A 27,424-nucleotide genomic window follows, 5' to 3' on the forward strand; every position below is an offset into this window, starting at 1 on the left:
TGTGCCGTGTTGTGTTGTTTTTTTAACACTGTTTTTTCACTATTACTTCAATTAAAAGACACTTACGAGATCTTTCACGGGAATGGTGCCGTGCACTGGATTTTGGAACTGAAAATGACATAGACAGCAGGCATGACCCTGAAACACTATGGGGCATTCAGTAAAGCATAAAGAAATTGACACAAAGGTTGAGGACTTACTAGCTGAGGACACCTTTCTGACACGCTTTGGTATAAGGTGTCCATACTCATTTCTACTCCTTATTGTAAAGGTTGCTGCCTTTCTTTTCTTCTTTTTCTTCACCTACAATACATATGACAACGATCAGCTGTGCCAACTCTTCAGACACGCCACCCACTGACCAGCCAACCCAAAAATATAATTACACGTACAGGAATTGGGATTGGGATGCTTTGAAGAACATCTTCTACCGCTGTGTATAATGCCTCCTCTTCCTCCATGAGCGCACGCTCGACCTCTACCTCGATTGGCTCCATTTCCATTCTAAAATCACTGAGAATGACACAAATGTCCTGAGTTAATTAAGTGATTAAACACTTCATTACCTTCACCGCAACATGCTACCTCATCAACGTCAGTTGTGAACATAACCACAGAGATGATTATGCGCAAAGGAAGCGCACGCACACTGAAGTTAATAATCAAGACACGGAATTTTAGCTGAAGAGCAAATCACATGGCACTTCTTGGTAACTTAGCCAAGGTTACGTCTTAGTAAAGCCTAACTTGACTATTCATAGCATTGGACCTGCTTGGAGTAGCTTTCTCAAGATGATAATCATGCAAATTACATTTATTTTTGTCAAACTAAAAATGCCATTCAGCTTGCATTATAATGCATTCATGAAACTACCTAACTGCTTAGCTTGACAGAGGTCTGTGGCATGAGGCACACTAGCATAGGTAACGTTAGCTCACCACATGATCAGGCACAATCCTGAAACATCTTAAATAATAATGCATATACTGACGAATAAAACATATACTGCATATGTTCCAATCAAATAATACACAAATGACACAAACTGTCAGCATAGGCTTTTCACGTAATTATAATAAAACATTACCCTTTCGCATGCGGTAGACTTACCGGTTCGCATGGGGTGAAATGTCTAACGTAAACGTAATCACGTCTCTTTACGTACCTCATGATGCAAGAGCGTGATGCCGCTCGAGCTCCTTCGGGACAGTGCCTATCCCACTCAAGGGGGCAGCGAACGTTCTGAGAGTGTAGACAGTATGGCGGCCGCCATGCTAACGAGAAGACCGTGGCTAGCTGGCCATTCCATTGAATCCTATGGGGCGTAAGCGCCACTTTGACATCAAATTACGTTAGAGCTGAAGCGTTTTAAGCCTTTATATGAACATTTTCTATTGTCGGGGTACATACTACATTGTGAAATTGACATAATAATCTCGTAACTGTCTTATCGGCTGAGTAATTAACGTTTTTCGAAAGTCAATGCTAAAGTGTTAAAGGCGCATGCGTCCAGCGAGAGTAAAGCGTCGCCATAGGTCAGACTACGTGCCTACGTCACATGTACGACACCTGAGCCTGCGCAGGAGACCTATGACGAAATAAGAAGACCTAAAAAAAACCGTTGAAATTTGCTTCCTCGGTCTCTGCTGCCGTCTACGTGATAGCTCTGTCCATATCTTTTACTGTCTATGATCCCACTGCGGCCTACCATCGTACTATTTCTACGATTGGATCGTAAAAAATCAAACGATAGTGACGGTAGCTCAGTCGTATGATTTATTACGATGAGCTGTGAGATCAGGTTGCATTTTAAACGGAGCTGTGTCATTTCTTTGAAATGACAACTACCTGAATAAGATTAGTGACATTAGTTAAAGTGGGTAGTTTATACTCAAGTGAACTTGCAACGGTATACAGTTTAAGTGGAGTCTTTCAACTGTTAGTGACCTGGCAGCGCATAGCTATTTGTCATGGTTACTGCCATTCACTTCCATTGCTTTTTAAGCTAGCGTCCGCTAGCTAGTTAGCTCGGTTCACAGACTAATTAAATTATTCATTCCGTGCCCTATGGAATGATTCATTATTATCATGCATGATTTTAGACAGAAATACTGTAATCACAATTATGTTTGTATGTTTTGTCAGTTTGTCTGAGGATGACAGAGTTTTTTCTGACGCTGAGAAAGTTTTGTCTGAGGATGAGAGAGGTTTTTCTGACACGGTTTTGTCTGAGGATGACAAAGTTTTTTCCGACGCTGAGAAAGTTTTGTCTGACAATGAGAGAGGTTTTTCTGACACGGTTTTGTCTGAGGATGACAACGTTTTTTCCGACGCTGAGAAAGTTTTGTCTGACGATGAGAGAGGTTTTTCTAACAAGGTTTTGTCTGAGAATGACAAAGTTTTTTCCGACGCTGAGAAAGTTTTGTCTGAGGATGAGAGAGGTTTTTCTGACGCTGAGGCAGTTTTATCTGAGGATGACAGAGGTTTTTCTGAGTCTGACACCTGAGTCTGAGGATGTCCTAAAATGAACACCGTACTGGTGAAGTGCATCATCACTTTATTGAGTAAATGTGCTTTAATTGAAGAAAACTTCCCCATGATATGACAATGAAACCACTGCAACCGGGACAACAGCCTCCTGTGTAAATCTTGATATTAAACATCATAATCTGAATAACAATAATGACTCCACTGCTTGGTTGAATTCCCCATAGTCCTGGTAGGTTATTTGCACATCTATGAAATAGTTTAAATGCACTGTCACATTGCATCCAAGCTGTAAAATACAGACGTTCAGAACATAGTAACATTTAGCATATGACGGAGGTGGCTTTTAGGTAATAGGGTGGCAGTAGGCTAAGAAAAATAGCAATCTTTCAAAGTTAACGTTCATCAGAATCCTGAGATATGCCCACTTGACAATGGAAGAGATAGAACTAACGACTGGCCTTTGGCCATAGCAACCATCCATTTAGAACTAGTAACCGCAGTTTGAGAAATCAGTTGAAATGTGTCTGGGAAAAGTACACTGTGTTCCAAATTATTATACAAATTTCTCAGATTTGCCTAAATAGTTGATGCAAAAGCCAGTCAGTCTAATTTTTAAGTCATCAACAGTTGAGAATAATTTAAATGTTATTGAAAAAACCTCCCAATGATAACAGTATTTTTTTTTAACACTCAAAATGCACTGTTCCACATTATTATGCACAACAGAGTTTCAAGACATTTTATAGGTTGTAAATAACTATAAATTGTAATTGTAATTTGTTGAATTTGCAGCATTGCAGAGGTTATTTCAATCAAAAACATCGTAACAGGACAAGTTCCATGTTATCATAGGACCCCTTCATTGATATCATCACAATTGATGCATCCATTGAACTTGTGAGTTCTTGGAGAGATTAGGCTGTAATGTCTTTGCAGAATAGCCTCCCAGAGCTGTTAGAATGTCAGAAATAGCCTCCCAGAGCTGCTGGTTGGATGTGAACTGCCTCCCACCATTGTAGATATTTTGCTTGATGATGCTCCAAAGGTTTTCAATAGGGTTGAGGTCAGGGGAAGATGGGGGCCACACCATGAGATTCTCTCCTTTTCCTTCCCATAGCAGCCAATGACCCAGAGGTATTCTTTGCAGCATTTGTCATGCATAAAGATGATCTTGCTACGGAAGGCACGGTTCTTTTTGTACCACAGAAGAAAGTGGTCAGTCAGAAACTCTGCCCTCATTTGCACACCATCAGGGAGCCTAAAGGGGCCCACCAGCTCTCTCCCCATGATCCGGCCCAAAACATGACTCCGCCACCTCCTTGCTGACATCTCAGCCTTGCTGGCACATGGTGGCCATTCACCAACCATCATTACTCCAGTGTTTTTCAACCTTTTTTGAGCCAAGGCACACTTTTTTCATTGAAAAAATCCTGAGGCACACCACCAGCCGAAAATGTTCTATTCACTCTTTTTTAGACCACTTAGGTGAAATTGGATAATTTCCCACGGCACACCTAACAATGTGTCACGGCACACTAGTGTGCCACGGCACAGTGGTTGAAAAACACTGCATTACTCCATCCATCTGGACCATATAGGGTTGCACGGCACTCAAAACGGTTTGAACATTAGTTGTCATATATTCTGCTTGTGAGCATTGTTTAGGAGTGGCCGATAGTAGATTTATGCACACTTGCAAACTTCTTGAGGATCCTACACCTTCAGGTTTGCGGGACTCGAGGCAAACAGCGGCTTCAAATAACCGTTTACTGCTTTGCAACTGCATTTTTAGCAGTCACTCTCTTAATCCTATGAATTTGTCTGGCAGAAACCTTACTTATTATGCCTTTGTCTGCATGAATCTGCCTGTGCTATGAATCAGCAACAGATTTCTTTACAGTACCATGATCAAGCATATGATTTCATACCTTGTCCAAGGTAGTGCACAATTTCATACTTTAAAGGGATATTCCGCCATTTTTGGAAATACGCTCATTTTCCACTTCCCCTCGAGCAAAACAATCGATATTTACCTTGTTCCCGTTCATCCAGCCATTCTGTGAGTCTGGCGATACAACTTTTAGCTTCAGCCTAGCATAGATCATTGAATTGGATTAGACCATTAGCTTCTCGCCTGCTAGCTTCATGTTTAAAAGTGACTAATATTTCTGGTAATTTTCCCATTTAAAACGTGTGTCCTCTCAAGTTAGAAAGTGCAATAAGACCAACTGAAAATGAACCCTGCCGTTTTTCTAGGCTAATTTGACATGGAACTACATTCTCATCTGGCGTAATAATCAAGGCAACTTGCAGCTACTGGCACTACTACTGCTTGATGTCTATGGGGACTATTTTCAGATGCTGCGTACGATATCACTGCGCCTAGGTACGTTTGCAAGTTGCCTTGATTATTACGCCAGATGGGAGTGTAGTTCCATGTCAAATCAGCCTAGAAAAACGCCAGGTTTCATTTTCAGTTGGTCTTATTGCACTTTCTAACTTGAGAGGACACACGTTTTAAATGGGAAAATTATCAGAAATCTTAGTCACTTTTAAACATGAAGCTAGCAGGCGAGAAGCTAATGGTCTAATCCGATTCAGTGATCTATGCTAGGCTGAAGCTAAAAGTTGTATCGCCAGACTCACAGAATGGCTGGATGAACGGGAACAAGGTAAATATCGATTGTTTTGCTCGAGGGGAGGTGGAAAATGAGCGTATTTCCAAAAATGGCGGAATATCCCTTTAAACTCTCGCAGGGATGATGACATTAGAAATGTAGACGTTTTTCACTACACAGTTTTGTCCACTGCCGTCTAGTGGATACTGTGATCTTCGGTAGGTGAAGACGGCACACTTTGATCTTTGCTACCCCAGAGCTAACTTACCATGCAACTTGCCATAGGCAGTTAGCTTCAATTAACTCCCGGATCTCCTTATATGGGCAAAGATGGCAGCTTTGGATCCTTTTTGTAGGCGAACTTCAGAGGTCTATTGCTTGAAACCTGTGGCATGCTTAATACTTTACTTCCTGTGCCATGTGCTCCTGTGTTTACTTCCTGTGCCATGTGCTCATGTATTTACTTCCTGTGTCCTGTGCTCCTGTTTACTTCCTGTGTCCTGTGCCATGTGCTCCTGTGTTTACTTCCTGTGTCCTGTGCCATGTGCTCCTGTGTTTACTTCCTGTGTCCTGTGCTCCTGTTTACTTCCTGTGTCCTGTGCCATGTGCTCCTGTGTTTACTTCCTGTGTCCTGTGCGCCTGTGGTTACTTCCTGTGTCCTGTGCCATGTGCTCCTGGGTTTACTTCCTGTGTCCTGTGCCATGTGCTCCTGTGTTTACTTCCTGTGTCCTGTGCCATGTGCTCCTGTTTACTTCCTGTGTCCTGTGCCATGTGCGCCTGTGGTTACTTCCTGTGTCCTGTGCCATGTGCTCCTGTGTTTACTTCCTGTGTCCTGTGCCATGTGCTCCTGTCTTTACTTCCTGTGTCCTGTGCTCCTGTTCACTTCCTGTGTCCTGTGCCATGTGCGCCTGTGGTTACTTCCTGTGTCCTGTGCCATGTGCTCCTGTTTACTTCCTGTGTCCTGTGCCATGTGCTCCTGTGTTTACTTCCTGTGTCCTGTGCCATGTGCTCCTGTGTTTACTTCCTGTGTCCTGTGCTCTTGTTTACTTCCTGTGTCCTGTGCCACATGCTCCTGTGCTTACTCCCTGTTTCCTGTGCTCATGTTTACTTCCTGTGTCCTGTGCCATGGGCTCCTGTGTTTACTTCCTGTGTCCTGTGCCACATGCTCCTGTGTTTACTCCCTGTTTCCTGTGCTCATGTTTACTTCCTGTGTCCTGTGCTTTCTGATCCTGATTTCCCCTCTCTCCGCCCCCTCACCTGTCCCTGATTATTAGTCCTGTTAATACCTTGTTATGTTCACTTGTCTCTTGTTACCCTGTTGGCCCCTGTGTATTTCAGCCCCCTTCCCTTAGTCTTTATCGGTCTTTGATTTTGGTTGTGTCATACACATGCCTCGTTCTGTTCTAATAAAAAGTTTCCTGAGTATTCAGAGTTTGCCTTGCCTTGCATTTGGGTCTGACTCTCCCAGCAAACCAGAGCAGTTAGTCCTGTCATTAGTTTGGCCATTCTGCCGCCATAATTACATGCCATAATATCATACAGTATGTCATTTAATATCTGGATGGGTTCATGTCAATCTTACTGATGCCTCTGAATGCGTATGGTTTTTGATCAGCTAATACATTAATTTTCAGGGATATCGCCCTGTTGTTTACCCTTTTACCTATTTGACTGGCTGTCATCACTGTGTAATGGTTAACCAAAACAAATACAAAGTCCAACTCATTGAAAGGTGAGCATACAGTATTTCTAAGTCATTTGAGACTCCTCCGTGGCTGCAGTGCAGACATCCATGATGCGGGCTGTCATCGCACTGCTGATCTCTCTCCTGTGCCTGGGCTCTGCTCAGGGTGGGAAGCTGCTAGTGATCCCATTAGACGGCAGCCCCTGGAGAGGGATGAAGCTCCTGGTGGAGGAATTGGGAAGAAGGGGTCACCAGGTGGTGGTCGTGATCCCAGAGGTCACTCACAGCTTGGGCCCCTCTGAGAACACCACCACCCTGACCTTTCCCGTACCATACACCCAGGAAATCTTTGACACAGGCTTAGATGAAGACACCCTCCAATTAATGAACACAGATGTCTCCACTGCTGTGGCAAAGTTTAGGAACTACAACTACTGGAGCACCCTGGACACGCTGAGTGGTTTTACCATAATGACCTGTGAAAGCATGCTGTACAACAAGGAGCTGATGCAGACCTTACGGGACTACGAGTTTGATGCTCTGCTCACCGACCCTTTCTGGCCTGTTGGAGTCATCATTGGGAATTACCTGGACATTCCGTCCGTCTACATGAGTGGTCCTTATCCTTGCCCCCTTGACATTATATCCACCAGATGTCCTCACCCTGTTTCATACCTGCCACTACGCTACACACACTACAGCAATCGCATGAGCTTGTGGGAGAGGACCGTCAACCTGCTGAGGTCCGTACTGGAGCCTGCGGCCTGCAGTCGTCTTTACGCTCATGCAGACAAGATGGCGTCTGATTTCCTGCAGAAAGACACATCCATTGTGGAGCTGGCGAGTAACGCAGCACTGTGGCTCGTTCGGTTTGACTTTACCTATGAGTTCCCCATGCCTCTGATGCCCAACATGGTCATGATTGGTGGGATGAAAGCAGGAAAGCCAAAACCCCTACCACAGGTGAGTTGGACTTGGCCTGCTTTATGTTTGAGTAGATGGGATTTGGCCCAAGTGACTTGCACTTTAGATCAATTTACGGATGAGTGGGAGTACATACGTTGAATTGACATCAAAGTCATGTCGTTCGGATGTGTTTTGAGAAAGTTCGATTTAACCATTTTTAGCCAAAACTTGTTAGCCTGGAAGTGACCCGGGCATGTCGTTTCGCCGTTACAAAACACTATTTTTATACCTCTTCTACAGTTCCAAACAACATGACATTTGCGTTGTAGTGAGTAGAGGGTCCCTAAAACCAAACCGAAGTATCCGAGGTCTTTATGTGGTCGGATAGAGAGTCCAGAATGAATTTCATCAAGCCAGTACCTTTCCGGAAATGTTGCTACTGCAATCGACTCCTACGGACTTTCCCCTAAAGATGGCAGCTGCAGCTCCATTTCCGGAAAGGTACTGGCTTGATGAAATTCATTCTGGACTCTCTATCTGACCTATTCGACTCTAACAGAGTAAGCTAATCCTTCTCTGTTAATGCACACAAGTGAACTTCAAGGCTGCTCCTGTTGCCCTCTAGATAATCCCAGGGTGTAGCATTGTGTCTTTGAGTTAATAAATACTAAACTCAGATAAATATTTTTCTTTTGGGCTGGTATGTTTGCCTCTGACAACAGACTGGTTACACCCTGTCTGGTGGGATTCAAAGTCCAGATATGTACATTATCAACTGTCCAAGAGGGCCTGCTTTCTTAATGTAGTGTAGTGTTAGATGTGTTATATCTTGTCATTGCTTGTTGTGCTACATCTAGGACATTGAGTGGAATTGGTGGTAAACAGGGTCATTCTGTTCCCTAATGCAGCCTGTGGATCATGACCAGTATTTGCGTTGTGTTTTAATTTCAGGAGGTGGAGGAGTTTGTGAATGGATCTGTTGAACACAGTTTTGTGGTCTTCACCCTGGGCTCAATGGTGTTGTATTGTAATTTCAGGAGGTGGAGAAGTTTGTGAATGGGTCTGGGGTTTGTGAGTTTGTACAAGGATGTGGGATTTGTGAACAGTATGTGTGTTGTGTTTTTATTCCAGGAGGTGGAGGAGTTTGTGAATGGATCTGGTGAACACGGCTTTGTGGTCTTCACTCTGGGCTCAATGGTGTCCCAGTTACCGGAGGAGAAGGCCCGAGCGTTCTTCGAGGCATTCCGGCAGATTCCACAGAGGGTGAGTGGGCATTTGGCAAATATGCTTGTGGTCATTATTTTGGGTTCACCTACTGTAGCCTGCTTGCTTTAAAGTTTCAAACATGCTGACACTGACTGGTGGACTGGGTGTAGGTTGGCACAGGATGGGATCGCCTGTCCCTGGATTGTGTTTTGCCTACCGTCTGAACTGGTAGCAATTAAAAGTAGTTTCCTACGAGTTTGACTGGATCTGCGTTTGATTCTGAATCTGCATTCTGACAGTGTCAATTATGTTATTTTTTAGAATAGAGATGTACTGAATGACAATCAAACAAAACAAACTGATCCCTTGAGAGTGCATTGTGTACTTTGATGGTTTGAGTTGTATCGTCTTCCCCCAGGTTTTGTGGAGGTACACTGGACCCGTGCCTGAGAACGCCCCAAAGAATGTCAAACTCATGAAGTGGTTGCCTCAAAATGACCTTTTAGGTTTGTTCTATGCAACGCAGTTCATGTCTGATGGAAAAACTTAGTTGTTGCTTTTACAATAAATAAATAAGTAAAACAATGTGTTATTTTGTCCCATTCAACGTTACTCTATGGTGTCGTATTCTATTTTTGGTGTCGTATTCTATTCTATTTTCAGGTCACCCGAAGGTGAAGGCTTTCATCACACATGGAGGGTCCCATGGTATCTATGAGGGTATATATAGCGGTGTTCCCATGGTGACGATCCCACTATTTATTGACCAGGGTGACAACGCCCAGCGCATGGTTGCACGTGGTGTTGCCGAGTCGTTGTCCATTGCTGACGTGACCACAGCCAAAGTGTTGGAAGCACTCATCAAAGTCATTGGTGACAAGAGGTACAGTGTGTTTCATTGTAAACTGGTATTTGCAGAAGCATCTTAACTCTCTGTTTGATGGGTTGAATATGACACCGCATAAAAATAACTTTTTTCCTGAATTCTCTAGCTACAAGGCAAATATGATGAAGCTGTCGGCTGTGCACAAGGACCGTCCGATTGAACCTCTTGACCTGGCCGTCTTCTGGACTGAGTTTGTAATGAGACACAAAGGAGCGGACCACTTGCGGTCCACTGCCCACGAGCTGAGCTGGGTCCAGTACCACAGCCTTGATGTGATCACTTTGCTAACAACCGCCACACTCACTCTTGCTCTTGTCACCATTAAATGTTGTATGTTCTGTTTTAGGAAGTGTACAGGACAGTCAAAACAAAACAAAAATAAGAGAGAATAGTTGACAAGTAGTTTTGTTTGTGAGTGAGGGAATAGCACTTTGGCACAATATACACTTATTTGCAGGGTAAAAGCACTCAATATTTGCTCTTGTTGTCCCTCTCTGGTTGAGAAGTGCAATAACAAACAAACTGAATGTACACATTTTGCAACTAGGTATGAATATAACTCCACCTACACTATCTTTATTTGGAAAAATATATATTTGAAAGCGAAACTGTAGGCTTGGGAAATTCCAATACTGTTGTTGTTATAGGGCCTGTCCTTTAGTCGAAGTTGCCATGTGTGTTGGCAATGGGTAAAGAGTACTATATGTGAGCTGTCTGGTGAGGTGCATCATCAGAACACTTTATTGAGTAAATGTGCTTTGATTAAAGAAAACGTCCACATGATATGATTTGACAATGAAACCACTGTAACCGGGACAACAGCCTCCTGTGTAAATCTTGATATTAAATCTGTTTTGTCATTCCAGTGTTACTAGTTCTCTTTTCTGATTGAATGCATTTCAGGTAAACCATCGTAATCTGAATATCAATTAGTGAATGACACTTTCTACAAATGTATAGCCTATTCTGAAATGTACATGTGTAAAATAAATATTTTGGATATTAGTTTGACTGATGTCATTGCATGTTAACCAATGCACTTGTATTTTTCGCTGACATGAAAAAGCCACCTGGCTGGGCAATGATCTGGCAGAGCTTGTCACTAAAATCAGGCTTGTAAACAGAGAACGTACTAGCGAACTGATTTGCCAGGTGTCCGCAGTGCCACATTGGACAATAGTCTTTATCTTCAGAGCCGCAGGCATATAGCAACCGGTCTACACACCTGATCTACTGTAGCACCTGGGTCATTCTGTGTAAAATCACCCAATTTTAGCAAAATTTGGCAGGTGACCCTCTCTGATTATTTTTTTTTTCAAAAAATCACAGGTCTTTGTAGACCAAAACTATGCATACATCTAAAATAGTATATCTGTATAATTAATCATTGCAAAACTACAGCCCTTTAAAATGTCAAGTAATTTAAAGCATTGTGGTGAACAATCCTTTTTTTTATTTAAAAGTTGTCCATAATACAATATGATCAAACCAGAAATCATGAACAATCCTTTTTGTTCAACTTGCAACATTATTGGCTCTTTTGGTACTTCACACACTTTAGTTGCACGACGAGCAATCAGACACACAGACAGCTGTGAAACGCTTGGCAGTATGGGGCTCTCTGCACTGAAAATGGCTGGCAGCCAGTACGCTAAGGACATGTTTGTTGTGCCTTTGTTCCCTGATGATTAATCTGATAAAACGCCCAGTTCAGGCTAGTGAAAAGTAAACACACCTCATAGTATGAACTCCTGAGTCACCGTGAGTCTCTCCACGGTAGCCTAGCCTACTTCTTCATGACCTGCCACAGCTGCATACTGTACGACTCTGACTTCGCCATGGCTGGTGCACAGAAGTCAGTCTGGAGTGCCCTCCCTGGCCTGCTGATTGCCCTTCTGTGCCTGGGCTCTGCTGAGGGTGGAAGGCTGTTGGTGATACCAGCAGACGGCAGCCATTGGACAAGCATGAAGCCCCTAGTGGAGGAACTGGGGAGGAGGGGTAACCAGGTGGTGGTTGTGATCCCAGAGGCCAGTCTCAGCATGGGCCCCTCTGAGCACGCCACCACCCTGACCTTTCCCGTACCATACACCAAGGAGAACATGACTAAGGACCAGGAAAAAGCCCTGAACCGTTTATTGACCACAGATGTCTCCACTGCTGTGGCAAAGCTAAAGAACTACTGGACCACCATAACCATGCTGAGTCATGTTGCCATGAAGACCTGTGAAAGCATGGTGTACAACAAGGATCTGATGCGGACCTTACGGGACTATGACTTTGATGCTCTGCTCACCGACCCGTTTTGGCCTGTTGGAGTAATCGTTGGGGCGTATCTGGACATTCCGTCGATCTACATCCAATCATCTCTCCATTGTCACCTCGATATTACTTCCTCGAGATGTCCCCACCCCGTTTCATACCTGCCACGGCGTTTAACACACTACAGCAGTCGCATGACCTTGTGGGAGAGGACCGTCAACCTGCTAAGGTCCTTACTGGATCCTGCGGCCTGCAGACGTCTTTACGCTCATGCAGACAGGGTGGCCTCTGATATCCTGCAGAGGGACACCTCCATTGTGGAGCTGGCAAGCAACGCAGCACTGTGGCTGATGACCTTCGACTTCATCTTTGAGTTCCCCATGCCTCTGATGCCCAACATGATTCCAATTGGTGGGATGAAAGCAGAAAAGCCTAAACCCCTACCACAGGTGAGTTTTGTTTTGAGGGTGTTTAAATTTGTTTTTTGTTGTTGGGTTTTTTTTTTTTTTTCAAATTTTGAAGTGTCTGCCCTACTATTTCCTTGTAATCTGTGCATGTGTGTGTGCTTTTGCCCAATATGGCACAGTTGTCCAATATCTCCCAAGGGCGTTGATGGATGTTAAGGAAGAGGAACTCAACATTTGTAATGTTTTTTGCGAGTGAAATCTTTGCCTGTGTTCAGTCAAATCTCTGCCCGTGTTCTGTACAATCTGTAGAATTTTTGCTTGTGTTCTGTGAATACTCCATGTGTTTTGTGCCCTGCCTCTACCAAATATGTAGCATGAGAATGGAATGTTGAATGTTAGTCCCGTCATTAGTTTGGGCATTCTGCCTCCACGACTAGACATAAAAAAGTATTTAATTTAATATCTGGATGGGCTCGTATCAATTTGGACCCGCAGATGGAAGAGAATGTAGTTTTTGATCAGATAATACATTGCCCTGTTGTATAGCCCTTTACCTTTTTGGCTGGCTGTCATCACTGTTGTGTAATGGTTAACCAGAAAACATACAAAGTCCAGCTCAATGAAAGGTGAGGGCATGGCATTTGTATTTCATTTGTGACTTCTCCGTGGCTGCAGTGCAGACATCCATGACGCGGGCTGTCATTGCGCTGTTCATCGCTCTCCTGTGTCTGGGCTCAGTTCAGGGTGGGAAGCTGCTAGTGATCCCAGCGGATGGCAGCCCCTGGAGAGGTATTAGGCTCCTGGTGGAGGAACTAGGGAGGAGGGGTCACCAGGTGGTGGTTGTGATCCCAGAGGTCAGTCTCAGCTTGGGCCCCTCTGAGCACACCACCACCCTGACCTTTCCCGTACCGTACACCCAGGAAAGCTTTGAAAAGGGCTTAGAAGAAGACCTGCTCCAATCGATGAACACTGATGTCTCCACTGATGTGGCGAGGTTCAGGGACTACTGGGACACCCTGGACATGCTGAGTGATTACATTATGATGGCCTGCGAAAGCATGCTGTACAACAAGCAGCTGATGCAGACCTTACGGGACTATGAGTTTGATGCTCTGCTAATTGACCCGTTCTGGCCTGTTGGAATTATTGTTGGGAATTATCTGGACATTCCGTCCGTCTACATCAGTGGTCCTTATTATTGCCCACTTGACATTATATCCACCAGATGTCCTCACCCTGTTTCATATCTGCCACTACGCTACACACACTACAGCAATCGCATGACCTTGTGGGAGAGGACCGTCAACTTGCTGAGGTCCTTACTGGAGCCTGCGGCCTGCAGTCGTCTCTACGTTCATGCAGACAAGATGGCGTCTGATTTCCTGCAGAGGGACACATCCATTGTGGAGCTGGCGAGTAATGCAGCACTGTGGCTCGTTCGGTTTGACTTCACCTATGAGTTCCCCATGCCTCTGATGCCCAACATGGTCATGATTGGTGGGATTACGCCTACAAATTCAAAACCGCTACCACAGGTATGTTTGAGTTGGTCTGGTGATGGCCCATTAGTTGCAGGCCATTTTTATGTGTATATAATTTAGGTTTTGGGTGCATTTATGTTAACAAAACGTGGTGCATGGCAGTGTTGGTAGTAACAGCATTTAACAATGCTACTAACAGAGTTACTTTTTTCAGTAACAAGTAATCTAATTGATTACTCTTCCCATTTTAATAATGCCGTTACCGTTGCTGTCAAAAAGGGGCTGGTGTTCAAAGCGAGTCAGACAAGCGAGAGACAGGAAGGCGACAGGGCAGACTGACCGATTGAGGAGTAATCTGCAAGCATAAAATGAGAAAAATAATCATAAACTAGAAATGCAATTCCCCAGGAATTACACGGGGGGATGCAATCTGCTGGGTAGACTTTTATTTTGACACTCAGTAAACACTTCAACAGGATGTGTAGTTCAGGGAGAGCCAGATTGTATGCTTAAAAGCAAAGATTTTAGTGGAGCTCTGTTCTAGAATCTTTGCTTAAAAGTGACAGTTGGATTCACAGGGCAGTGTTCTAACTAGCTTGGGAACTGAGAGTTCTGCAGTGGGTTGCACCAGCTGAACGTAAGGTCAATCGTAAGTTTAGGTGCAAGTTGTGTCTTAAACCTTACGTTCAAACTAACTAGTTTTAAACTAGCACTGTGTTCTTTTTCTGTTGCACTGTTGCTAGTTAAGTTACGCCGTAGTTAGTAGCTACTAAATCAAAATATTACTAATGAAGGAAGCATCACAGATTCACAGCACTTGCTTTGATAACGTAACGTTCGCGGTAACGTGCTATGATCATAGACAGTAAAAAGCAAGCCGCATTTAAGTTTGACGTCCCACAGTTACGTTGTTGTATGGAGTAAAATAACACTGTATTTTTAAATAACAGACTTAATTTTGTTGTGTTTTGGGAATACTTCAGCCACCACTGTTGGCCTAAGGTAACGGTAATTCTCTCTAATATGACTAAAAAAGAATAACAGCTCAGTCAACAGCAATGAAATGTGTGCTTTGTGTGGTAACGTTAACGATAGGTAGGCTAGGCTAGGTTACAGTAGTTGTTGTACGCTAGGTCCACCTACGATTTCCAGTGAAAACATGATTCAAACACTGCTCAAGTAAATTAAACGTGTGTAATTGGTTGTGTATGTAACTCTTCTCGACTTATACTTAACATTTCCACACTTTAATGAGCGTAACCTTCCCTCTCCACGCAATAGGATAACGCTAAACGAATCATCCTCTTGTTTTCAATTAGCAGGATGCGTTACCGTTGCAACTTCTGGTCGCATGTCAGTCACCATTACAGTATGTTAAAGGGATAGTTCGGGTTTTAAGACACAAAGTTATATGGGTTCCCTGTCAGCAACGTTGTGCATCAGCACTGACTTACCCCCCGACAGCGTCCGGTGAGCCGAGATCCAGCCGGTTTTTGATCGTTTTTGATGCTGAAGAAAGTAGTCCGGCAAGTTGCTGGGGTCACGAAAGTAAAGTGTTTTTCTTCTCAAAACCATATGCGTTCAAAAGAGTGATATATTTGCACCACAAAAACGTTGTCCAGCTGTCAGTAGCGCGCAGTGATATGAATCGAGAAAAATAGTGCCAAGTGATAACGAGGTTTGAATTTTTCCTGGACAACGTTTTTGTGGTGCAAATATATCACTCTTTTGAACGCATATGGTTTTGAGAAGAAAAACACTTTACTTTCGTGACCCCAGCAACTTGCCGGACTACTTTCTTCAGCATCAAAAACCGGCTGGATCTCGGCTCACAGGACGCTGTCGGGGGGTAAGTCAGTGCTGATGCACTGATGCACTGATGCTAGGGGCATCTAGATTTCTAGGCTACTAAAACACACCACCACCATCCACAACATCATCAAATGACAACTGATTTGAGAACACATGGTTTATGCTTATGATGGCAAGTCCAGTGAGACGTTCTTGTATCATAGTAGATTTCAGGTAAGTTTTAATCAGTTTGGGCTTAGAGAAGCTCTTTCTGCTGCAGCCATTGTAACAGGAAGAGTGACAGAGATTCTCAAAGCAACCCACATGTTGGGATAAATTTCTGTCAGCTTCCACTCATGCAGGAAGGTCAAAAGTTCCATGTTTGTCATATTCTTTGATAGTGGTGGAAAATTCTGCATTTCCTTTGCAAGTTCTGTGCCATCAATGTCTGGCTGGGACAGAGCAGTGCTTAGGGTTTGACACTTCTGTAGCGGATCCTCTTCTTCTAAGTTGGGGAAATTGAAGAGCACACCAAATGTGTTATTCACCTCTCCAAGATTCTGAAATCTCTCATCAAGTGAAGAGATGGCAGTATCCACAACCACGTTAAAAAAAATATGGTTTCCAGTTTTTGTAGTGCATCTTATATGGGCTCATCTGGAGACTCATAGGCAAAGTGTCTTTTTGTTTGAGCTCAGCCTCCACGATCATCTCTTCACACATCTCCTTACCAGTTTTTTGTGCATCAGAAAATCCAGTGTTTCTATAACTGGTGAGGGAATCTCTGGTTTTCTTTAGCAAGTCAACAGCCACATCAAGGTGCATGGAGGGTGACTGCATCAGTTTACTGACATGCTGAAAATGTGGCTGTACAAATGCAAAAGTGATAGGATCCAATCTCAGCTAAAGACTGGGCTTCCACTCTCACCACAGGGTCTGCAGTTTCTTCCCTCACCTCCAGGAGAGCCTCTTTTTTTAGGATTAGAGATGACAAATGTTCTCCTGTTGACTGCTCTACCACAAGAAAGCCCAAGCAAAAATCGAGTGAAAAGTGAAACCGAAACCGGAGATGAAATCGCCAATCCTGCATAGTTTCTCTTTAAGTTCAAGATGTTTGTATGAAGAAGGGCACAACCATGCCTCATGTTCATGATAGCTCTTTGGTTATGCACAACCTCTCCTAATTCATCAAAACCAAGACCACAATTATTTCCATTCTATTTACAATTAGTTCTATTCTATAACCTTTATCATGACAAACACACTGTAGACATGAACTGTAACACAACAAACAGCTAGCCTACAGTAGCTGAGCTTGGTTTAAAACTATGGAAAATGAATAGCATTTTGATTGACAAGCTAGGAAAACGTGAGATGTCAATGCAATTAACCATGTCTGTGCAATTAACATTGTAACACCAGCTGAGTAGATCTAATATTTACACATTTGCCCAAGGAAGGTAAGATGGGGTAGCCTGGATGCCAGACCGAAGTTTAGCCCCGCCTCCATTCTTTTTCTGCAGGGAACTTCGGTCTGGCACTGCTCCGTTCAGCTGCTACTATTCGAGATACACTTCGGCTCGGACCAATCACATTTCACAGGGCGGGCTTTACGTGATGATTGACATATTAACAGCAGTGACGTTCACGGCTGCATGCGTCCTCGTTCAACGAGTTGGGTGTGAGACCATGTTCGCTTAGGTTGATTTTGATTGCAACAGAAACGCTATGGCTATGAATGCATAATTTGTTCATGCAGTTTGGCCTTTCGTTTATCTTAGCTATTGAAACGGAGCTTTTATCACGGATTCGCACAACTATTTCTGAACACTTAGACCAACGAGGATATGTGGGAAAACTTCAGTTTCACTTTCACCCAGTTAAAACAGCATGTTTGGGTGATGTTGTTCCCCTTTGTTTAAAAATGTCTGTTTGCTCGTTGGGTTAACGACACACTTCCCCAGCTGTTCATTGCATACAGTTTGAAGGAATTATTTTTAAAAACGAAGGAGGATGTTTTCCATAGCCTACCCTGCTACATATTTCTGTCTTAGATTTCGCAGATACTGACAGCCAATAACTTGTTCTGTTTGGTTTGGTCTATCCAATGAATCACGCCCCATAATCACAGCTGAATGGAGCAGTTTCAGACTCATATTCTGATAAGAATTGAGTATGACGTCGTCAGGCTAAAGATGAGGGGTAGTTACATTTCATTAGCAAACCATGTTATGCTAACGATCAATGACGTTATCGATTATCGTTCTGCAACAGCAAAATAATATAATTGACATCATATTTATAGTAACATTACTTATCCCCTGTCTTTGTCGCGTTTTTCTTCCTCTTCTTCCCTTTTTTTCCTCCCCTGGGCACCAGACATTTCACTGGGACGTTATGACATGTTGACAATCTAGTTGCGTTTGACCCAGCAAAAAACAACCATCAAATAACAGGTATTGTAGGCCTCAAGTCTGAATAGTCGGGAGGGGGGGGACGCCTTAGGAAATATAGGCTATATCATTTTAGTATTATTACTATTACTAATACTAATATAGGCATTGCTATGCAGTTAAATTAATGTAGGCTTATTCTTTTCTTATGAAGACATAATAATATAAGTTTTTAGAATAGCTGAAGTTACACTCAAGGTGTATGATCCTCAATATGTTTGCAAGTGTGCATAAACTATGGCCACTCCTAAACAATGCTCACAAGCAGAAACGGCTGCAGTCGGCTCAGGAATACATGAGACTAATTTTCAAAGAGGTTTGAGTGCCGTGCAACCCTATATGGTCCAGATGGATAGAGTAATGGATGGTTGGTGAATGGCCACCATGTCCCAACAAGGCTGAGATGTCAGAAAGGAGGTGGCGGAGTCATGTTTTGGGCCAGAATCATGGGGAGAGAGCTGGTGGGCCCCTTTAGGCTCCCTGACGGAGTGAAATCTCTGTCCGTGGAAATACTCCTTTTGGAACTCTCAAGAGGTGCTTCTCAACATGCCTCCTCGATGCTCGATCCTCGAGGGGCGTTCCCACTGATCTATAACTACCACTGGATAGACTATCCCATTGTTTTCACCCCATTATTCTTTAATGGGGTGAATTATTTCTCCCTGCCTTTACCAAATATCTAGTATGAGAACTGAATGGATTTATCTGCTTGTGTTTATTGCATCCTCTATCTGTGTTGAATTGAAAAGGTTGACCCTTTACAACTTGTCTTTGAGTCATTTAAAATGTCTATATTTAGGCTTCTCCTTCAGATGGTGTCTTCTGTGCTTTGACTCATTTTCCTTTACTGTTTGAGAACTTCAAAATAAAAGCTGCATTACAGAATGTATTCGGTCTGCATTTGGATCTTTGCCTGCAAGCTGTAATAGTTTGGTGAGGACATCATGGTCTTATCCACAATCAGCTTAATGTTAGAGACCTACAGTACTGTACATGTTAATTAATAATTAACTTCCTCCCCTATCGTTGAATGTTAGGCCTATCATGGGTTTGGGCATCCTGCCTTCACAATTAGATGACATTTTAAAGTACAGTATATAATTTAACATCTGGATGGGTTCATATAATTTGGACCCGTAGATGGCACAGAATGAATTTGGTTGTTTTTGATCACATAACACACTGCCCTGTTGTACAACGCACTGCTGTATAGCTCTTTACCTTTGTGGCTGGCTGTCATCTCTGTTGTGTAATGGTTAACCAGAAAAGATGCAAAGTCCAGCTCACTGAAAAGGGAGCACATGGCATTTGTATGTCATTTGAGACTCCTCCGTGGCTGCAGTGCAGACATCCATGATGCGGGCTGTCATCGTGCTGCTGATCGCTCTCCTGTGCCTGGGCTCTGCTCAGGGTGGGAAGCTGCTAGTGATCCCAACAGACGGCAGCCCCTGGAGAGGTATTAAGCTCCTGGTGGAGGAACTGGGACGAAGGGGTCACCAGGTGGTGGTCGTGATCCCAGAGGTCAGTCTCAGCTTGGGCCCCTCCGAAAACACAACCACTCTGACCTTTCCCGTACCGTACTCCCAGGAAAGCTTTGACAAGGAGTTTGACGAAGACCTGCTCCAATTGACGAACACGGATGTCTCCACTGATGTGGCGAGGTTCAGGAACTACTGGGACACCCTGGACATGCTGAGTGATTACATTATGATGGCCTGCGAAAGCATGCTGTACAACAAGCAGCTGATGCAGACCTTACGGGACTATGAGTTTGATGCTCTGCTAATTGACCCTTTCTGGCCTGTTGGAATTATTGTTGGGAATTACCTGGACATTCCGTCCGTCTACATGAGTGGTCCTTATCCTTGCCCCCTTGACATTATATCCACCAGATGTCCTCACCCTGTTTCATATCTGCCACTACGCTACACACACTACAGCAATCGCATGACCTTGTGGGAGAGGACCGTCAACCTGCTGAGGTCCTTACTGGAGCCTGCGGCCTGCAGTCGTCTTTACGTTCATGCAGACAAGATGGCGTCTGATTTCCTGCAGAGGGACACATCCATTGTGGAGCTGGCGAGTAACGCAGCACTGTGGCTCGTTCGGTTTGACTTCACCTATGAGTTCCCCATGCCTCTGATGCCCAACATGGTCATGATTGGTGGGATTATGCCTACAAAGCCAAAACCGCTACCACAGGTATGTTTGAGTTGGTCTGGTGATGGCCCATTAGTTGCAGGCCATTTTTATGTGTACATAATTTAGGTTTTGGGTGCATTTATGTTAACAAAACGTGGTGCATGGCAGTGTTGGTAGTAACAGCATTTAACAATGCTACTAACAGAGTTACTTTTTTCAGTAACAAGTAATCTAATTGATTACTCTTCCCATTTTAATAATGGCGTTACCGTTGCTGTCAAAAAGTTGGGCTGGTGTTCAAAGCGAGTCAGACAAGCGAGAGACAGGTAGGCGACACGGCAGACTGACCGATTGAGTAGTTTTGTAAAATATACATGCTAAAGCTGTAGGGGAGGCTCTGCAGAGAAATATGCAAGCATAAAATGAGAAAAATAATCATAAACTAGAAATGCAATTCCCCAGGAATTACACGGGGGGATGCAATCTGCTGGGTAGACTTTTATTTTTACACGCAGTAAACACTTCAACAGGATGTGTAGTTCAGGGAGAGCCAGATTGTATGCTTAAAAGTAAAGGTTTTAGTGGAGCTCTGTTCTAGAATCTTTGCTTAAAAGTCACAGTTGGATTCACAGGGCAGTGTTCTAACTAGCTTGTGAACTGAGAGTTCTGCAGTGGGTTGCACCAGCTGAACGTAAGGTCAATCGTAACTTTAGGTGCAAGTTGTGTCTTAAACCTTACGTTCAAACTAACTAGTTTTAAACTAGCGCTGCGTTCTTTTTCTGTTGCACCGTTGCTAGTTAAGTTACGCCGTAGTTAGTAGCTACTAAATCAAAATATTGTCGCATAGAATGATGTTTTTACCATTGACAACCAATCAATATCACTAATGAAGGAAGCATCACAGATTCACAGCACTTGCGTTGATAACCCCAGAGGAAAAAATTGTTTCTCATTTGTATCTCTTCTGTTGCTCAGGAGCCAAAATTGAGATTCTCATTTAAGGATCATTTTAGGATCATTGAAGTATCATTTTTGTCTCAGTTCTTTCTCCTAAAATGGCCTTAGGAGAAATAGGTGAGACATATATTAATGAGACAAGAAGGAGCCACAAAAGAGATATTCGTTTGAGACACAGGAGAAATAGGGGAGACCTAGTGGAGATCTCCTATATGTTTGAGTGTAGTCTCATTTATAACTTGTTTCTCCTTTGGAGAAATAGGGGAGACCTAGTGGAGATCTCCTATATGTTTGAGTGTAGTCTCATTTATAACTTGTTTCTCCTTTGGAGAAATAATAGAGCAAATGAGGAAACATTGCTATGAGACACTATTGAGAAGGAGGAGTTACAATTGAGAAATCAGTTTGGGGATCAGAAAAATAGACCATTCCGTAGCATTTAAAACTTTTATTTCATGAACTATATACTACATTGACACTTTGACACTTTAAGGTGCAGACATTACAAAAAGCAATCATAAACATTTAACTAATAAATAATGACATAGTCAAGCCCAAATGTATTGGAACAGAAGCTAAAGTTGACAATATAAAATCATCTTTTGGAAATTGCTCTTAATGCTTTAAATGAAAAAATGAGGAAATATTCAACCTTTAAGGACATACATTTTCTTTGTGAATTAATAATGTATCGTAAAAAATAAATTGTTCCTTAAAATACAGGGGATATAAGTATTGGAATGCCTATGTTAACCTATGTGTTAAATTTCCATAGAGGTTAGCAGATTTGTATTTGTTTTATTTTTAAAATGGCAGTTATTTCATGTATCCAGGACACTATGTCCCCTTGGACTCTGGAATTAAAATCACCCCACATCAACACACACCCTTCACCATACCAAGAGATTGGCATGGTTTTATTTCAGTTAGCCTATTAGCTGGTTGAATTGCATTGAGCTCAATGAAAATGAAACCAGCCAATAGGCTAACTGAAATAAATAAACTGCATGGCTCCCATGGGCCATCGTCTCCTTGTTCCCTGAGAGCCCTTAGAATCAAAATTATCTAAAGGAACACTTCACCGTTTTTTTTTTAAATTAAACTATATTACTCCCTTAATTAAGATGAGTTGATACATACCTCTCACGTTTCAATGCGTGCACTCACTGGCTCTGGCGCGCGGCGCATCTTTGATAGCATTTAGCTAGCCCAATGCATTCATTAGGATCCAAACAGAGATGAAGTTAGAAGCGACAAAACACCTCCATGTTTTCCCTATCAAAATACAGTTACACGAGTAGTCACACGACCAAGTATGGTGAGACAAAATAAAACGTGGTGCATTTGTAAGCAGGTAAGAGGGATAACTATATTGTGTGGCGCAATAATATCCTGCACTTTCAGTTTCACTTTGGAGTGAGGATATTACTGCACAGAGTCTAAGTGCTCCCAATGTTATTGCGCCACACAATATAGTTATCCCTCTAACCTGCTTACAAATGCACCACGTTTTATTTAGTCTCACCATACTTGGTTGTGTGACTACTCAGGAGGTGTTTGGTCGCTTCTAACTTCATCTCTGTTTGGATCCTAATGAATGCATTGGGCTAGCTTAGTGCTATCAAAGGTGCGCCGCGCGCCAGAGCCAGTGAGTGCACGCATTGAAACGTGAGAGGTATGTATCAACTCGTCTTAGTTAAGGGAATAATGTAGTTTAATATGAAAAAACGGTTAAGTGTTCCTTTTATCCCAATGTAGGTAAAACCAAATGAGAATTTGTTCCATCATTATTGTAAAGATACTGTATGCGTGGCAATCTAAACATCAAATCAAAACAACACACCTGTCTATATTGACTGTCTGCAGGCAAACTTGAGGCAACATCCTCATGTGTTCAAGATCGAAACTGATGTTTCAGGGGTTGAGCGTTGGAGCAGCATATTGAGAAAAGACTCCTTGTTTCCTTTCTGTTTTAGCCATGTGGGAACAGAGACGTCTGCTTGACCTCAGTGGTTTAAACAGTCCATGGTCAGGGTGTGAAATGTCTTTTGGAAATAGTTTTGGGCCGTTGTTGTACTTTTCTGGTATAGATATCCTGCAGGGTAGGGAGAGGTGCTCTGATGGTACCTTTCGCAGTAAATGTCAAGTGTCTGTGAAAGAGAAAGGAAGCATACATTACAATTGACCCTGTCCATGAATATAATCAATGCAAACTACTCTGCTTGTGTGTGACACATAAAAGCAAACCCACACAAGCAGTCAGGCACAATAGTTATAAGTAATGCAGATGTGAACAACATATACTTGTATTAGAAAGTTTGGGAGTGCACTTAGATATGTTCGGAATTTATTTATTTAGTTTAATAGAGAGGCCATTTGAAAGTGACCCTACACTTCTGCGCAGTAGTATGTCTGTGTGTTATCATACCTAATCGTAGCTTTGCCTGCAGATCATCCCCCATGAGTCTTGCAATAGCACCCACTGGCTCCAGGCTGGGGCTTCTGGATGGCACCTTTAAAAAAAAATAATAATAATAAAAAAAGATTGCCTTACAATTAGTTATTGTTGATTAATCTGTAAAATCATAGAATTAAAAAAAAAAAAAGCAAGGTAAGTCTATCAGATGTACAAATATAAACGATAATTACCTTATGGAGGCACCCTTGCCACAATCACCATCCATATTAATTATTGATATCAGTTTATTTCTGAGGGCTCTGTCAATAAAAATAAGAATAAACAAAATGATGCATGCTGTACAACAAACTGAATTGGTAAAACATGGCTAATCGCAAATTCAAGACTACTTTTAAGTAACTGCAATAATCATGATTACTTTCTGGATTAATGTATTGCATAGTAGCCTGGCTAACGCCTCCCACTTCTCAAATGAGACGTGGTCTGGCAACCAGACGTTCATTTTCTCGTATTTGAAAAAATGCCCAGATCCGTTCATTGGGCGCCACGGATGTCAATCAAATGCGTCTCTGCATAGCTCTTCATGGTCTTGCTTTCTCCCCTGTTCTGTGATTGGCCTCCAACATCAGGCGAACATGGGGGCGTTAGTTTCCAGACTGCCTTAGCAGCGTGAAATAAATCACCGCGCAAGGCAGTATGGGAAACCCAGGCTAATTGCATAGCACTTATGACAAACAAATTAGAGCATGCTCAATAACATACCCTATAGTCCACACCCACCACGTTGAGGGCAGCAGCCTTGGTTACCATCAAGGAACAGGGAGTGTCATCAGGGTAGACCGACTTTGCCCTGGACAGTTCATAGAGCCCACTACAAAGTCATAACAGACACATGAAAGGAGGGGATAAACTAACCGTTACAGACACAAATACATGCACACTAGTGATGCGCGGTTCAGCCCATTACCCGCGGATATCCGCGGGTTTACCCGCGGGTCGGGCGGATTTGGGTAGGCCTAATAGTTTTTTCTAAATATTGCGGGTGGGTCGGGTCAAAAAAGTAAAAATGCACATTTCTCACTTGTTAACTTCCGACATATTAGGTGGCGATGCGCCTGCAATACAGGAGGTGTGGTCGAGCGCAAAACATAATTTCTTCTAAATTCAGCACCCAATTGCGCCATGCGTGACTGACTGAAAAAGTCAATCGCGCATTCGCTACTTTATGGACATGGAGCCTAATGATCTGGGATATCGAAGGTTGTGCACAATGCGAGAACACCTCGCTTCTGTCATAGGCTACACGAATAAACAGCTGTGCTTGTTAAATGCTTGGCAGTGTTAAACGCAAAAGTAGGCTAGCCTATGAAGTTGCAAGGGGAAATATGAATGGCAACTTGTTATGAAGATGAGATTTAACACTAGCTATGTCTAGGCTGCAGATTATGAATGGTGTGGAGGAGCGCAGATTGTCAAAATGACCGATCATTGTAACCCGCTGTTGTCCTCATGTGGGCCAATTAGGCTAGGAAAGACGTTAAATGCGTTTTTTCCTTTCCGCGGGTCGGGTCGGATTTGGGTCACAATTCGAACATATTTTTGCGGATTGGGCGGGGCGGTTTGGATCTCCTGAAAAGTCGGGTTGGGGCGGGTTTTAAAAAAAGCCCACCCGCGCATCACTAATGCACACATATTAGTGTTATATGCGTATGTGTGTCTATCTGGTGAGTGAACTCACTTGTGGGCTTGGAACTTCTTCCGTATGGACGTGACACACATTTGGAACATTTCAAAATGCACACAGTGGTCTCAGTGGAATCAAGAGTCCAACTTGGGTTCTTGAATCCTTGATTTCTGCCTTCAGGAAAAATTCCCTACTTCCATAAATTGAGAGGAAATATCTCTAGTAGCTGGAAGACCTGCAGCACCTACAATCACCATGACACAGACAAAACAAGAGTTAAGTCAAAACATGATCATCTGAAATAATAACACAGTGGCCAAATGTTTTATAGATTTAATCGTGAAAAATGTTCTAATATACACGTCTAAATTTACTGGTTGATGTTGAAAATGCATTGTTTCACCTCTTGGAATTGTTGATTCATTGAGTGTTCTAGAAATATATGCAAATTATTGCATATTTAAGTAAAACTGGTCTCATTTGCATATCTAAACATCACATTTCAGAAAACTTGCCATACAAAAAATCTTTGCCTTAATGTGAGTAAACAACTGAGAAAGTTTCAAGTTGATATCTATAGTTTAAAATTTTACCCATTAAATCCCAATGGCAAAATGCATTGGAAATTGCTACCTTTGACCTTGAAGAAACGTATGTTCCATTAAATAAAAATGGGTAGATTTTTTTATGTGATGCAGGAGGGTATAAGGATCAATAAAAAGTATGAAACATTACTATTACTTTTGCAATTAGTTTCATTTTTGGCCCTTTATTGAGCTAGATTGACTGGCCTATTATATTCCCCACGAAATTCAAATTAAGGTAGCACTAGCAGTTAGATGGTGGGGGCGAATGCTAACTTTCAACAGAAAAGTTTGTTGCCTTTTAAACAGATTGACGGTGAGCTAACCACTAACGTTACAGTTACACTACACAGCAGGCAAGCTTCGTCGACCTACACGTCTCTTACAGAAAAGTAAAACATGACCAACACTTGTATTCACAAATTCAATCCCACTATTTAACAGAAAAAGAGTTTGGTCAGCTAGCTTTGATATCGTGTGCTAAAAGTTGCTAGTGCGCTAACCTAACGTTAACGTTAGCTATCATTAAACTAGCTGCTAGTTCTAACGTTAGCACGATAGCTAACGATACTGCGGGTATTCCCCAACCTAGTACATCCTCAGCACGAACGTTAAGTTTAAACATGGACGACGGGAATGTTTCTTAAAAAGTTACAAATGCTGGGCAACTATTTAGACAAACTACATCTTACATTTATTATCTTACCTTGGCTTTCAAACAGTCAATCAGCCGGCGTCAGGCAGCCATTGTTCTCGGGCAACTTCGGACTTCCAGGGAGACGTCTGCCGACGTAATGACGTCAGATGGGTACCCGAAGGACTGAACCAAGAGCCTGACTGGCTTCGGTTTCACCCTCTCTGAACGAGATTATAAACACCGTTCATGCAGTAAAAATAAACTCTGGACCAACAAAAGAATGGACACTGACAAGTGTCAACTTAAGCCTACCTTACATTGACAGACTTAGCAAAGATTTGGAAAAGATTTTTGAAAGACTAGGCCAGTCTCAGATTAGGATTTTGCAAAGACTGTGGGTCACATTTACTAGACTGCTAGGCCTAGATTCATTCAAATTATTTCCATCACGCACTACATCAACAGGAACTCATGCGATACCCTACTCATATCAAACTATCGCGTTTCTGCAGCCAGACATGGGCAGTATTTCAATTATATGTATTTTAAATACGTATTTAATTACTTTAGTGTATTTTGTAATTTGTATTTTGCAGGATTGGAAAAAATCAAATGTACTTTGTAACAAAATACTTTGAGGGGTTGTATTTAGAGTATTTAAAATACTTAAATACTTAACAAAAATCTCATCATTTCCCCCCTCAAATTAGCCAAAAATTCATCACACAGTTAAATATAGCCTCTTACCTAGTATAACCATGACAATATGCTATGCTTATCATAGTCTGGGTCTAGGCTTGGGAATCGGTTCCAGGTTCC

At 42.6% G+C, this 27,424-nt stretch overlaps 4 protein-coding genes and 2 long non-coding RNA genes across 6 annotated transcripts in view; 4 read left to right on the top strand and 2 right to left on the bottom strand.

Annotated features, from left to right (window-relative positions):
• Nucleotides 1–10,768, top strand: part of LOC134078872 (UDP-glucuronosyltransferase 1-6-like) — a 45,623-nt gene extending 34,855 nt beyond the window's left edge. The window contains exons 2-6 of the mRNA XM_062535039.1: nt 6,891–7,756; nt 8,831–8,962; nt 9,324–9,411; nt 9,569–9,788; nt 9,898–10,768. Of these exons, the coding sequence (XP_062391023.1) occupies nt 6,902–7,756; nt 8,831–8,962; nt 9,324–9,411; nt 9,569–9,788; nt 9,898–10,183 (1,581 nt within the window). The 5' untranslated portion in view covers nt 6,891–6,901 and the 3' untranslated portion in view covers nt 10,184–10,768. The remainder of the gene's footprint in view (nt 1–6,890; nt 7,757–8,830; nt 8,963–9,323; nt 9,412–9,568; nt 9,789–9,897) is intronic.
• On the bottom strand, nt 78–514 carry LOC134078887 (uncharacterized). Its single transcript, XR_009938878.1, has 3 exons — nt 393–514; nt 201–303; nt 78–108 (listed from the first exon to the last, which is right to left on the bottom strand). It is a non-coding gene; the product is annotated as an uncharacterized LOC134078887 (long non-coding RNA).
• An 861-nt stretch (nt 10,769–11,629) lies between the features above and the next one.
• Nucleotides 11,630–12,663, top strand: LOC134079004 (UDP-glucuronosyltransferase 1A1-like). Its single transcript, XM_062535169.1, has 2 exons — nt 11,630–12,517; nt 12,637–12,663. Exons 1-2 carry the CDS (start codon nt 11,630–11,632, stop codon nt 12,661–12,663), a joined length of 915 nt encoding a protein of 304 aa, XP_062391153.1.
• A 460-nt stretch (nt 12,664–13,123) lies between these two features.
• LOC134078871 (UDP-glucuronosyltransferase 1-6-like) overlaps nt 13,124–27,424 on the top strand; it is a 46,796-nt gene continuing 32,495 nt past the window's right edge. Inside the window, exon 1 of the mRNA XM_062535037.1 lies at nt 13,124–13,992. Coding sequence (XP_062391021.1) covers nt 13,144–13,992 — 849 coding nt within the window. The 5' untranslated portion in view covers nt 13,124–13,143. The remainder of the gene's footprint in view (nt 13,993–27,424) is intronic.
• Nucleotides 19,487–21,325, top strand: LOC134077924 (UDP-glucuronosyltransferase 1A5-like). Its single transcript, XM_062533561.1, has 2 exons — nt 19,487–20,394; nt 21,300–21,325. The coding sequence occupies exons 1-2, from the start codon at nt 19,536–19,538 to the stop codon at nt 21,323–21,325; spliced, it is 885 nt and encodes a 294-aa protein (XP_062389545.1). The 5' UTR covers nt 19,487–19,535.
• LOC134077891 (uncharacterized) lies at nt 23,764–24,495 on the bottom strand. Its single transcript, XR_009938788.1, has 3 exons — nt 24,463–24,495; nt 23,931–23,999; nt 23,764–23,794 (listed from the first exon to the last, which is right to left on the bottom strand). It is a non-coding gene; the product is annotated as an uncharacterized LOC134077891 (long non-coding RNA).

Source organism: Sardina pilchardus, chromosome 4 (genome assembly GCF_963854185.1).
Source record: "Sardina pilchardus chromosome 4, fSarPil1.1, whole genome shotgun sequence".
NCBI lineage: Eukaryota > Metazoa > Chordata > Actinopteri > Clupeiformes > Clupeidae > Sardina > Sardina pilchardus.

What these genes read in the sequence shown, in the direction of transcription:
- LOC134079004 (XM_062535169.1), top strand. Translation starts at nt 11,630, where the DNA reads ATGGCTGGTGCACAGAAGTCAGTCTGGAGTGCCCTCCCTGGCCTGCTG. An exon ending in AGGTGAGTTTTGTTTTGAGG is followed by an intron (nt 12,518 to 12,636) that starts GTGTTTAAATTT and finishes AATATGGCACAG; the next exon opens with TTGTCCAATATCTCCCAAGG.
- LOC134077924 (XM_062533561.1), top strand. Translation starts at nt 19,536, where the DNA reads ATGATGCGGGCTGTCATCGTGCTGCTGATCGCTCTCCTGTGCCTGGGC. An exon ending in GCTACCACAGGTATGTTTGA is followed by an intron (nt 20,395 to 21,299) that starts GTTGGTCTGGTG and finishes TCTGTTGCTCAG; the next exon opens with GAGCCAAAATTGAGATTCTC.